The sequence below is a fragment of the Podarcis erhardii genome (assembly GCF_964252035.2).
Source record: "Podarcis erhardii genome assembly, chromosome: 13".
Classification (NCBI taxonomy): Eukaryota; Metazoa; Chordata; class Lepidosauria; order Squamata; family Lacertidae; genus Podarcis; species Podarcis erhardii.
In genome coordinates, this window is record NC_138502.1 from 20195123 (window position 1) to 20209434 (window position 14312).

Genomic DNA, 14312 nt, shown 5'->3' on the forward strand with positions numbered 1-14312 from the left:
TTAATCACCATCTGAAATCTGGGGAATTGCTGAAGAAATCTTGTTTTTCACATCTGAACTATAGCTTTCTCTCCTTTGAAGAGAGTAGGACTTGGAATGACAGAGAACAAGAAAATGATACCAAGAAAGCTTGCCACATTTTTGTGACATTATTTTGGTTCTTCCCAAGGCAAGGCATTTCTCAAGTGTAGATTCCAGTAATAATAGACTGGTGTGGTAGCAGAGAAGTAATGATTATACTTGTTGATGCAGCTGAGCTTCTTGAGAATATGCCAAATAAAAGACGTTTGCTCAATAATTTTTTTTTAATTTTGAAAAAATATTTTAAACCACCCCCCCATCCAACCCTGTGTTATTTTTGGTTTTTGCAACCTGAGCATGCCTCTGTTACAGGGGGAAAATCCTTTACCTATCATACTGTCTAATGGAATACAGTTAACAGAGCTATCTGTCCAGGGTTATATCTTTCATTTACGGTATATACAGAAAACCCACAACTCATGCACATTAATTTGTGTTCATTCAACTTTATGTGCTTGGCATAGATAGCTAGATAGCTAAATGAATAAATAAATAAATAGATGATAGATGGATAGATGATAGATAGATAGACAGATAGATAGAGATAAGGAGTGGCAAGGAGGTAGGTGTCCAAGAAACAACATTGTCATTTTGACAATTTGAAATATTGGTTTCAGTGCAATCCCTGGAATGTAACCCCCATATAAGTTATGGGCTTACTGTACTGTGGTACCTCAGGTTAGAGACACTTCAGGTTACGTGATTTCGGGTTGCGCACTGCGCCAAACCCGGAACTACTGGAACGGGTTACTTCCGGGTTTTGGCGCTCGCGCATGCACAAATACACTAAATCGCACTTTGCGAATGTGCAGAAGTGTTGAATTGTGACCCACGTGTGTGCAGACGTGGCACTGCGGGTTGCAAACGCTGTGGGTTGCGAAGGTGCCTCCCGCACGGATCACGTTTGCAACCCGAGGTTCCACTGTATTTCAATGTAGCAGATTCAGTGGCACAGACTGTAGTGCTTTTCTGGTCAAATTTGACTTTAAATTGGCCTTTATTCTGCAGCCAGGGCATTACATAGGGTGTTGTTGTTTAGTCGTTTAGTTGTGTCCGACTCTTCGTGACCCCATGGACCAGAGCATGCCAGGCACTCCTGTCTTCCACTGCCTCCCGCAGTTTGGTCAGACTCACGTTTGTAGCTTCGAGAAAACTGTCCAACCATCTCGTCCTCTGTCGTCCCCTTCTCCTTGTGCCCTGCATCTTTCCCAACATCAGGGTCTTTTCCAGGGAGTCTTCTCTTCTCATGAGATGGCAAAAGTATTGGAGCCTCAGCTTCACGATCTGTCCTTCCAGTGAGCACTCAGGGCCGATTTCCTTAAGAATGGATACGTTTGATCTTCTTGCAGTCCATGGGACTCTCAAGAGTCTCCTCCAGCACCATAATTCAAAAGCATCAATTCTTCAGCGATCAGCCTTCTTGATGGTCCAGCTCTCACTTCCATACATCACTACTATTACATAGGGTAGCTGCTGAAAATAAGTTTCTCACAAACTATTGTATAAAGACACAAATTATTCATTCTTTTCTTCTTATTAGCTGTTCCTTGTTGTTCAGCTCAGGTCTCAAAATAATAATGTAGCATTTGGGGGAAAAGATGCAACCCAGCAAGCCAGCACTGGAGGCTAAAATGGAAAAGATCTCCACAGCAACCATATATTTTCCCTTGGTGCTCAGGTAGGTTGGAACAAAGGACAACCAAACACTGCAAAAAACCAACATGCTGAAAGTTATAAACTTGGCTTCGTTGAAACTGTCCGGCAACTTCCTGGCAAGGAATGCTACAATGAAACTGACAATGGCCAAGAAGCCCATGTAGCCAAGAACAGAGTAAAACAGAGTCACAGACCCCTCATTACATTCTAGTATAATTTCTTTAGTCATTGAGTGCCTGTCAGCATCTGGGAATGGAGGAGAGGTTGCCAGCCATAAAGTACAAATGCCTACTTGAATAACAGAGCAGGAAAGAACAATGCTATTAGCTAGCTTTTTCCCCACCCACTTCCTCATCCTGGATCCTGGCCTGGTGGCCATGAATGCAAGAACCACTGTGATGGTTTTTGCCAAGACACAAGAAATAGCCACAGAGAAGACACTTCCAAAAACTGTTTGTCGCAGGAGACATGTCACCATCTCAGGTCGGCCAATGAACTGTAAAGCACAAAGGAAGCAGAGCAAGAGGGAGATGAGGAGAATGTAGGTGAGGTCGCGGTTGTTGGCTTTGACGATGGGAGTGTCGTGGTGCTTCATAAATGTTCCTAGGTTCAGAATTGTGATCAAAGCAAAGGACAGAGAAAAACAAGATAAACTGACCCCTAATGGTTCTTCATAAGACAAGAAGGTTACAGTCTTGGGAACACAGAAATCCTGTTTTTTGTTTGGATAGTTCCCATCCGTGCATTTCTGGCAGTCGTTCATATCTGAAAAATGAAAAAGGTTTTGTCTTACTCCATTAATCTTGAAAGAACACGCCAAAATCATTCCTCCAGGACCAATAAAAACCATGTATTCAAATTACAGGCCCACCGTCCCTCAGACCATGTGGTGGGCCGGACTATATTTTTCTGGGGAGATGTGAGCAAATTCCTATGCCCCAGAAATAACCCAGAGATGCATTTTAAATAAAAGCACACATTCTACTCATGTAAAAACACCAGACAGGCCCCACAAATAACCCAGAGATGCATTTTAAATAGAAGGACACATTCTACTCTTGTAAAAACACACTGATTCCCAGACCATCCGTGGGCCAGGTTGAGAAGGCAATTGGGCTGCATCCTGCCCATGGGCCTTAGGTTGCCTACCCCTGCTCTGTGTCATAATATGCATAGTATATGCACATATTTCATTTCACACCATCATTGGCTGTTCAAGCGCCACTAGAATCGGAAACCGCCCACCCTGGCTACTGTTTGATAAAGTATGTGGACATGTATGTGGAAACCATCTGCTCTTATATGACCATATCACCTTTAATTCTGTTATCATAAAGAATGATGCCCACCATATATAGCAAAACATATGTCCCAGAGTGCAGAAGAGTAATAACGTCACACCACTTTTTTAAAAAAAGCAGTTCTGTATACCTATTCCTCTGGATTATATTTGGTCTACTTGGTAAACCAGGAGAATATATTTTTTACCCTTCTGCTCTGAAATCTTCCCTTCTGGACATGGGATGCAATCATAGCAGCAGAATGGCTCCCCCTCCTTCACCTTCTTGCTGGTCCCAGGGTGGCAACTCTCGGTACATATGGAAAGAGGCTGCGTCTAATCCAAATATGAAAGAGGAGAACAATGTTCAGAATGAAGAGCTTGGAATCCTTAAATTTCCAGGAATTTTCCATATGCTTCCAAAGTGACAAGACTACTGTATTCAGTAATGTATGAATGGGCTCAAAGCTACCACCATTTTCTTTTTCTACAAACAATTAATATGGTACAGTGTTATTCTTTTATTTATACCTACACAGGCAACATATTGTAAAAACTGAACAGGTTTCTCTAAATTTGGTCGCAATTTTGCTTCCTATACAGTAGTATGATTTCACTATTGTTGCCATGTTTTTAAAAAGAGTAATTCAGAGCTGGAATATCATTTTGGTTCCATTTCTTTTTACAAGATGACAGTGATTTTGTTCACTGCCATTTCCCTCCAAATTGACTCTTGTTTTAATGCATATTTTGGGCACAGTATTTTCAACAAAAATCATCTTATTGAAAATATTTGTAACATGGTGGCAACAATCCTATTTTTCTTTATTAAATCTCCAAATTATGAACTCCCCCCCCCCATTAATGAAATGTGATACCTGATTTCTCCTAAGAAATCTATTAGTTTTATTACAGAAGCCAGAGGGGAGATACCTGGACTTAATTCATTTTTATACTTATCCCATATTTTTAATAATTGTGATAGAGTCACATTCTGTTTCAGAGTTTCTTCCCTCTATTTACCCCTTAGCAAATATTACCAATGTAATAAAAACAATAAATCAATCTAATACAAGGGAATAGGAGAGGGGAATGCAGAAAACAGAGGTGAAACAACAGAATATATATATAGGGTGGCAAAATGGTATATTGAACATCATTCCAGAGATTATAATTAAATTGCCAGTTTTCACAATTATTATTGGAATGAGTCCTTCAAGAGGATCCGATTAGTTTCTTTTAAATTACTTCTAGAGGGTAAATATGGACTATTATTTCATTTTCTGCTTCTCTCAGCGAGTGTAGATGGAGCAGCAGGTACCACCCCTTCCCACAAGGAAATATTCAACCTGGACCCACCGGATCAACTCTCCTTCACTTGATTTCACCAGCCATGATGGGAAGGGTTTGAGAGGGCATGTAAAAAAAAGGTAATGGACCCCTGAGAGTTAGTCCAGTCACGAACGACACTGGGGTTTCGTCGCTCATCTTGCTTTACTGGCCGAGGGAGCCGGCATTTGTCTGCAGACTGTTTTTGGGTCATGTGGCCAGCATGACTAAGCTGCTTCTGGTGAACCAGAGCAGTGCACGGAAATGCAGTTTACCTTCCCATCGGATTGGTACCTATTTATCTACTTGCACTTTGACATGCTTTCAAACTGCTAGGTTGGCAGGAGCAGGGACCGAGCAATGGGAGCTCACCCCATCGTAGGGATTTGAACCACTGACCTTTCAATCGGCAAGCCCAAGGCTCAGTGGTTTAGACCACAGCACCACCCGTGTCCCCTTGAGAGGGCATGTAGTCAGACACATTTCTGCAAGCACCCTGTTCACATAATTAGGCCATATAAGCCGCAGATTGTGCTTTGGGCTGAACACTGCCCAAAGAAATTAAATGTACAGATTAGAAGTGAATGTTCACTCAACATTTGAATACTTCCTTGTCTGCTAAAAATTGTACCATACCTGGTTAAACCAGTTGTGCCACGTTATGCCATCATCTCTGATAGTGAATGCTTGGTTGGCAACGCTTCCAACTTTCACAAGATGAAAGGACTGGTTTGAGTGCAGAATCCAGTTGACAATATCCAATCCAGCTACTACCTCTCCATTCTCATTGAAGAATACTTTGTCCCCCACACTGTTGTTAAATGAAACACCTCTGAGAACGCGATGGAGCTAAATTGAAAGAGAAAAGGTAAGACTTTAGAAAGGGCTGCATTAGGGTCTTTCAGATTAAGGTTCAATGGCAGCAGCAAAACAACTTTGTATATTTGTGTGGGAAAAGGGTTATTTTCAGGCAACTGCCATCGGAGCCCAGGGGGGTGGCAAGGCTCCCGGACGCTGGGGAGGGAACCAGCAGGGAAAGAGGGAGAGCTTCCACTGAGGAAGTTGAGGAGGAGGGGGCATCGGAGGGAAGGCTCAGGGACGCTTCCAGCGAGACCAGTGGAGAGAGCTCAGGACCTCCCCTTGGGACGCACAGTCTGCGCAGAAAGCTGTCACGCAGGGAATCCAGGCAGAGACTCTCTGTCAAGGAGCTTTTATGTTTGAAGAAATTCAGGAAACGCCCACTGACGGATTCTGCCAGTGATTAAGACAGCCACAAAGTAAGGGCTGTCCGGTCAGGGAAAGTTTTAGCCAACTACTCAGCTTGGAGCGGTTCGGCGCTTACGCACAAGCAACCCCTTATCCCATTACAGCAATCCGTCAGTCCTCAACGTTGTTTGTGCGGAGGGGGCATCATGAAGAAAATAGGAGGAGTCGGCGGAGCAGAGGGAGCCAGGGAAGGACCAACTCTGGAGGAGAGAAACAGAGATTTGGAACAAAAGCTGGCTCTACTAGCGGCGCGGCTTGATGAAAGGCGGGCTCAGGATGCACAGGGGAAACCCACCCCCATTGCAAGGAAGGTACTGGGACTGGTGCATAAGTTCGGGGGCGATCCGAGGGACTACCAGGCATTTAAGACAGAGGTGCAGTATGCACTGGACCTGCAGTATGATGACTTGGTGGACGAGGGGGGCAAGAGTAGCCTTCGTGATCAGACATCTGGAGGCTGGGGCCAGAGAGTGGGTTAGACCACTGATGGCATCTGATAATGCTGCCTTAAAAGACTTGAGGAAGTTTTTTTCAGCCATGGATTTGATGTTTTCCAGCCAAATTGAGCAGAGCGTTGTACGCAGGCAGTTGATGGCGTGCAAACAAGGGAACCAATCAGTCAGAGAGTACTGGTCGCGATTTGCCATGCTCATACACCGACTGGGGTGGGATCTGACTTCGGAACCGATTCAGATGTTATTTGAGGAAGGCCTAGCCCCCGCAGTGAAGGACGAACTTTCCCGCGCGCCCCGCCCGCAGTCGATGGATCAGCTGACCAAAGCTGTGCTTGCGATTGGAGCGCGGCAGGAAGCACGGGCTCTAGAGAAGCGGGAAGGCAGAGGAGAGCGTTGGAATGACTTCCGCATTCCTGAAATACCAGAGCAACCTTCCCCGCCAGTGGAGCCAATGGAGATCGGAGGCGCGCGGGCGCGCGCGCGGGGGGGGGGGTTCAAACTCTAGCAAAGTTCGAAAGAAGGAGGGGAAAACAGCCAAAAAGTGTTTTCTCTGCCAACAGCCAGGACATTTTGCCAAGGTCTGCCCTCAAAGAAAGGTATGGCAAGGAATGGTGGGGGCGGCTGGGAGTGAGGAGGAGGGGCTTAAGGAGCAGGGAAAAGCCAACGCTTGGCTGCCGACGACAGGGCACAGCAGCTAGGCAAACAACCAGTAAATGTGCCCAAGCCAGAGCCCCCCCGAGCAGCCATCGCCATAGAAGTGGTGCTAGTGCTCCCCAAAGGCCACCCACTCAAGATAAAGGCTCTGTTGGACTCAGGCAGTTCTTGCAATTTTCTTAGCAAGGAATTTGCGTTAGAGCACCAACTGCAGACTCTGCTTCTAGGCAGTCCCTTGCAAGTCACGACCATTGATGGGAGGGAACTCCTGGGAGGAGAGGTGACACACCAGACGCCTGCCATGAGAATGAGGGTTGCCAGGCACACTGAAATCATTGCCTTTCACATAGCCACCCTGGCGGGGCCACCAATCATACTGGGAATGAGCTGGCTGGCGCTACATGATCCGTTTGTGGGATGGCACCAGCGGACGGTCTCATTCGGGTCAGCCCACTGCTTGGAACACTGCCACGGGGGGAAACCCTGAGGATGGCAATAGCCAGAGTGGCAGGGATGGCGGTGGGGGAGAAGGGGCAGGTACCACCGCAGTACGCTGACTTGCAAGATGTCTTCAGTGAGAAAGAAGCGGATAGACTGCCCCCTCATAGGCCCTTTGACTGTCAAATCAACCTACTCCCAGGAGCCCAGCTGCCAGTGGGCAAACTGTACGCCATGTCGGACAGGGAGATGCAGGAGTTGAGGGAATTTATAGACAAGAACCTAAAAAGAGGTTTCATAAGGGAATCAAGGGCGGTGGGAGGCAGTCCAGTGTTCTTTGTGGACAAGAAGGACACTAATAAGCCCAGGCTTATAGTGGACTTTCGGGCCGTCAATTCGGTGTCAGAACCAGTGGCCTTCCCCATGCCCAGGATTGATGACATTTTGACCAGGGTGAGGAAGGGAAAGATTTTCACCAAGCTGGACCTAAGGGGAGCGTACAATCTGATCAGGATGAGGGAGGGAGATGAATGGAAAACCACCATGTTCACCCCTCTGGGGGCCTTCGAGTACCTCGTTATGCCTTTTGGATTACAAGGGGGTTTGGCGTGTTTCCAATCTTTCATGCATCACGTTTTGGGACCATTGCTGTACAAGAATTGCGTAGCCTTCTTAGATGACATGTTGATTTATTCGGAGGATGAGATGTCCGAGAAGTGCTAAAGAGGTTACAGGTGCACCAGCTGTGGGTCAAACTGGAGAAGTGTCAGTTCCACACCCGAGAGGTGGAGTTCCTGGGGTACCAGTTGTCAGACAAGGGCCTAGCTATGGATCCGGGCAAGGTACAAGCGGTACTGGAATGGAAGACACCCAAGACCCGGAAGGACGTGCAGAGGTTCCTGGGGTTTGGAAACTTCTATCGGAAGTTCATCAAAAACTTTGCCCACTTAACTGCACCCATCACAGATTGCCTCAGTAGCAAGAAGAAGTTCGTCTGGACGGAAGAGGCGCAGCAATCTTTTGAAAGGCTAAAGAAGGCGTTCGCTTCGGAAGAGCAGCTCTTGCACGTGGATTTACAGAAGCCAATGAGGCTGGAGACCGATGCATCGGACAGAGCGGTGGGGGCAGTACTGCTTCAGCCGGGGGGGAATCCGTCCGACTGGAGACCGTGTGCCTCTTTCTCCAGGAATTTGAACAAGTTGGAGCAGAACTACACGGTGTATGACCGGGAGCTGCTGGCTATTTATGAAGCGTTTCGATGCTGGAGACATTTGCTAATAGGGGCGCAGCACAAGATCCAGGTGTGCACGGACCATAAGAACCTGGCATACTGGAGGATGGCAAGGGTACTCAACCAGAGACAGGTGCGGTGGGCGCAGGAGTTTTCCAAGTTCCATTTTGAGATTCGTTACGTACTGGGGGAGGAAAACGTCAGAGCAGACGCCCTCTCCCAGAAGCCCGAGTATCTGGAAGGAGAGAGAGCGCCGGAAGAACGACATGTGATACCCGAGGACCGATGTGTGTGTGTGGGAGTGCTGGTAGGGCGACAGGAGCTTGCAGAGGGGACGGCAGACGACAAGTACGCCCAAAACAAGATCAGGGAGCTCAGGGGAGCAGGAGGAAACCCGGGGGGTTTTGAGGAAAAGGATGGGGCACGGTATTACAGGGGGGCATTGTATATACCAGAGGGGGATTTGAGGAGTAGAGTACTCAAACAATTACACGACAGCCCCACAGCGGGACATTTTGGTCAACACAAAACCATGTTGCTAGTCACCAGGCAGTTCTGGTGGCCAAAGGTGAGGGAAGATGTACGAGAATACATAAGGGGGTGCGACCGCTGCCAGCGAGCCAAGGGGGAAAGGGCGGCACTCGTGGGGTTACTGGAACCATTACCCACACCAGAAAGACCATGGGAGGCAGTGTCCATAGATTTTATGACCGATTTGCCCAAATCAAGGGGCAAAACGGCCGTCATGGTAGTAGTCGACTTGTTAACTAAGATGTGCCATTTCATTGCTTGCTCGCATGTGGTGACGGCGGAGGAAACCGCCAAGCTGTTTGTGGAACACATTTTCAGGCTACATGGCGCCCCCTTGAGGGTTGTATCAGACAGAGGAAAACAATTCACGTCCAGGTTCTGGAGGAAGCTCATGAGCCTACTATACGTCGAGGTCAATTTCTCGACAGCCAGGCACCCGGAGACCAACGGGCAGGCGGAAAGAGCGAACAGTATACTCCAACAGTACTTGTGGTGCTACGTCAGCGAGAGGGAGAATGACTGGGTAGAGAAATTAGCTTTGGCCGAATTTGCCTACAATAACGCGGAGCATGTGTCCACGGGAATGAGCCCGTTCATGGCCAATTATGCTTGTCACCCCAGGGCCTTCCCAGGGGGAGGGGAGGAGAGATGGAGTGTACCAGCGGCAGAACAGTTTGTGGAAGAAATGGAAGCACTGCACCAACAGCTTAAGATGAACTTGGAGAGGGCCAAGGAAGTGTACAAAGGGCAGGCAGGTAGGAGCCGGAGGGAAGGAGAGACCATAAGGGTTGGGGACTGGGTGTGGTTGTCAACCCAAGGGTTACCGTTCAAGGGAGATTGCAAGAAATTAAGGCCAAAGCGACTGGGACCCTTCGAGGTAACACAGCAGGTGAATCCGGTGGCCTTTAGGCTCAAATTGCCTGACAACATGAAACTACACCCGGTATTCCATAGATCATTACTCTCACCATACAGAGAAGGGTGGGAATTTCAGGGACGAGAGGGAGAGGTTCCCGTGCCCCCACAGGTAGAAGAGAGGGAGCGCAGCAGTCATGCAGTGGAGATACTAGATTCAAGGTGGAAGGGAAGACAGGTGGAGTATCTAGTGGCTTGGGAGGGGGAGCCTGAGTCAGAAAATGCATGGGTGTCAGCGGAAACTATCAAGGATGAGTTTCTCCTGGAAGAGTTTCACCGCAGGTTCCCAAGGAGGCCCAGACCTTTAGCGAGGTTCTGGGAGGAGCAATTTGGCACCACAGATGACGAAGAGGATTTTGCGGGGTTTCTGGCCTCTGAGCAGGAGGGAGGAGAAGTATCTGAGGGGATGGAATTGGATTGGGAAGATTCTCCAGTGGGAAGAGATAGTAGTAAGTGGAGAGCAGTGTTCGAGTCATCAGAAGATGGGGACGGTTCCTTCCGGGGGTTCCCAGCATCACTGGCCAAAGAGAGGGGACAGACCGGGGGTGAGGGGGGTCCTGGAGGGGAGGTGGATGTCAGGGAACTGCCATCGGAGCCCAGGGGGGTGGCAAGGCTCCCGGACGCTGGGGAGGGAACCAGCAGGGAAAGAGGGAGAGCTTCCACTGAGGAAGGAGAGGAGGAGGGGGCGTCGGAGGGAAGGCTCAGGGACGCTTCCAGCGAGACCAGTGGAGAGAGCTCAGGACCTCCCCTTGGGACGCCCAGTCTGCGCAGAAAGCTGTCGCGCAGGGAATCCAGGCGGAGACTCTCCGTCAAGGAGCTTTTATGTTGGAAGAAATTCAGGAAACGCCCACTGACGGATTCTGCCAGTGATTAAGACAGCCATGAAGTAAGGGCTGTCCGGTCAGGGAAAGTTTTAGCCAACTACTCAGCTTGGAGCAGTTCGGCGCTTACGCACAAGCAACCCCTTATCCCATTACAGTTATGGAAGACATGCTCATTCTTGATGACAAAGAGATTGCATGAAGGACTTGTACATGAATCTGCAAAAATTAGTACAATGTACATATAGTAAATTAACAAACCACAAACATTAAAACAGAATAGCAGATTGACATAGGGACTATTCTATTCTGTCAATGTGGAAGGAAGAAGAAAATGTTAGCACAGTAAGAAATGGGAGAGAAAAACATTCAATATACAGCGTGATGCCAAATGAAGGATTTTGATTCCGGTACCTGCCAGAGCTGTTGATTTTGAAGCTTTGGTCCTCTTTCATCCACCATTCCTCTCCGTTTGGGTACAGATGAGGACATATCTTGTAAAGCATGGGCCACAGCATAGACAGCATTGTAGATGCTGTAGCTGTGACCAGTCATGGTTAATTCAAAATAAGCCCCTGGAAGGCTCTCCATCTTCTCCTGCCCTGTACAAATATCTCCATTTATATTCTCCACAACAGTATTTGGAAACTCACATCCAAATGCCTGTTTCCAGAATGCTGTAATAAAACCATCTTCTGTTCTGCTAAATGGGATTCTGCTTGCAACAAATTGGGGGAAACTAGGTATATTACTGGAGTGAATTTTGAAAGACAGAGCTCCATGGAATGATTCAGTTTCCCACGTTCTTTGATAGACCAATGAAGTGAACTCCACTTGTGCTGTCGTTATCCATACTGTACCTTTTGGATGCTCGCTCATGTGTTCGAGTTGTGATACATATGGAAACCATCTGAAAATGGTCATGGAATATGATTCTCCATAGGCTACCACCACATTGGCTTTGCTGGCAGTTATGGTATCATGAATTTTTGCTCCCATTTCTAGCATATCATTAATTCCACTGACAAAATTAAAACTGGGGATTTTTTCTAGGAAAGCAAAGCAGATACCATTCTTGGAAAACAGAGGAACTACAATATGTGCAAATCTTTCTCCGATGTCATTATTCATCACAATACCCCCAATCCACGTCCATCTAAAATGCAGCAGCAAAGAGAGAATCCCCATGTATTGTTGGCTTTCCTGAGGTGCCATCTGGTAGAAGGAAAGGCCTGGGGTCTTATCATTCATCACAGGAGCAGAACCATAAATGAGCTAAGGAAGTATTCACAACAGGGGAGAAAGACAATAATAAGAATGCCATTTTCAAATGTTTTTTTGGGGGGGACTCAATCCACATTCAATTAATAGAATAACCCTCTAAGAAAGAGAAATTTGATTGTTCCTGTGACACAGAAAGGAATCTGATATTCAGGAAATGGGAGCCAGTCTATTGTCATCTAGTGAGTTCAATGCTTAATGGATAACTGCTGTTGACTCTAATGAAAAGAAATAGACTTGAATTCAAATACCTTTGCTAGGACACTCCATTAGAATGGAGTTAAACAATTCTTCATCTCATCCACCTCAAAAATGGCTGTTTTATAAATGGGGAAAGCTATATTCTAAGGTGTTTTATGAACTTGGAAGCGAGTACTCTCCATTCTGAAAGTCAGACAAATTTTGCACTAATCTGAAGACCCTGAAAGCCACTCACCTTTTCATGAGAAGGGAGGTCTGGTGACAGTGTGTCTGTATAAGACCCTGTCCTACTCCACAGCCTATTATTTTGATATCAAATGCAATTGGCTCAGAGAGCAAGAAGTATGAGGCAGTGAAAAGGTTGGTTTCATACCCATCTGCAACATGTTCAGGTTCATAATAAATATAGACTCCCCTCCTACACTGTAGCCAAAGGGGTGAGCATGTTTTATTTTTGGTTGAACTTTTACACATGTTCAGATTGGCTCTCAGAGTGTGGACCTTGACATGCAGATAAAAAGTTAATCCTTATCTGATTAGCCACAACATTCAGCTGCAATGAATGTTCATGAAGAATGTCTTTCTCAGCCAGCACAAGAAAGTCATAAATAAATAAATATAAGATCTGTATTATTATTTCATGTTCGCCCATTTCTGATCCCAATCAATGAAATGAAAGTAGAAAGCAAAAAATAATGGATTCCAATACTCCACATATAACCTACCTGTGGAATCTTATAGATATCCAAGATGGTTGCAATGTAAAGGGATACTTCAGAGTCCAGTCCTCCAATGACTGCTGTCAGACTATTCTGGACACCACATCTGAAATTGGGGACAAACCTGTCTAGAGTGGATTGAAATAGCAGAGTGGCCTGATAGGTCCACTTTGCACTTAAATAGCTGTCATAGATGTGGAAACCCAAGGTGACATTGGGTAAGAGCTGTGAGTTTTCATTGATTTCCTTCACCGCATACTCCAAAGCCAAGATGTGTTGGTAGTTCTTAGGCATAATGCTAGAACAAGAGATGGATTCTGTATCAGAAGGGTTTCTCTTATGTTGGTAAAAAAGAGATGAATGGAAAAAAGAAGTGGAAGAAAATGTAAAGAAGAAGTAAGGTAGCTTTGAAAAGTGTAACTATGTGGACTAAAGGGAGCTTCTTTTCCTCAATGTTCATAATAATAATAATAATAATAATAATAATAATAATAATAATAATTTTTTAGTTGCAACCCGCCCTCCCCAGCCGAAGCTGAAATGTTACCATCATAACATTTTCTACAGCTCAAATGAATAACCCAGAGTTCTGCAAATCCAATACTTCATTATATTCTGATTATTCTGGTGGAAGAAAGGAAGAAAGAAAAGTCCTTACACAAGCTCTTCCAGTAATGCTGGAGGGGGTTCCTTAGTGAAGGTGAATGAGCTGGAGATGAAGCGAGCCTGAGAGACAATTCCACCAATGATAAGATCTCCTGGCTGATGGTACTTTTGAGGCGGAGGATGAGGACTAGGGACCCTGCATTGAACATTGCAAACTTTGCATACCATGTGAGGAAGAAATACCAGCTGCAAGACCACTAAAACTGACTTCATGAGTACAATGGAAATATTCCTTCTACACCCAGATTCTCTTATTTTGTTCTTCCACAGTAAAATTGGGTTTTCTGTGATGATAAGTGTCTGCTAGTTTGGTCTGCCGATAGGCCAGAACCCAGGAATATCAGAGTTCAAACTATAGAATAGAAACTATAGAATGAAAAGGAGAGGTGTGCAGAAGATAGGTCAGAATCTACTAATACATGGTATTATGACTGCAGTTCTGGTTCTGAAAAGAAATTCCAGGGCTGAGCATGTACTCAAAGGTATCCTTAGGATATGTTGTCTCCCTGCTGCTATCTGATACCTGGCTCCACTGGTGGTTCTTGGGCTTCTATAATAAAACAAAGGAGATTTTGCAAGCCTGATATCTGCCTGCTCCTGATGCCAAGTGTCCAAGTCCTTTCTCTGGTTCTAAATGGTAGTGGCTCTACTTATGACATTGTTCACCGTCTTAGCTATTAATTATGCTCATGATTCCTGAAACTGTCTAGGATTTTTGAGAAGCATCGGAGTTATAATTAGAGTTCTTTTGATAATGAGAGAAGCGGGCTATTATGGTCAAAATTGGGT

General features: G+C 46.0%; 1 protein-coding gene across 1 annotated transcript; it reads right to left on the reverse strand.

The window, feature by feature from the left end:
• Positions 1-1600: 1600 nt before the first annotated feature.
• LOC309328442 (vomeronasal type-2 receptor 26-like) lies at positions 1601-13151 on the reverse strand (the record flags this gene model as incomplete). The annotated part of the gene is made up of 5 exons (XM_081838438.1): positions 1601-2502; positions 3226-3352; positions 4982-5194; positions 11071-11931; positions 12864-13151. The coding sequence occupies 5 exons, from the start codon at positions 13149-13151 to the stop codon at positions 1601-1603; spliced, it is 2391 nt and encodes a 796-aa protein (XP_081694564.1).
• Positions 13152-14312: the final 1161 nt, after the last annotated feature.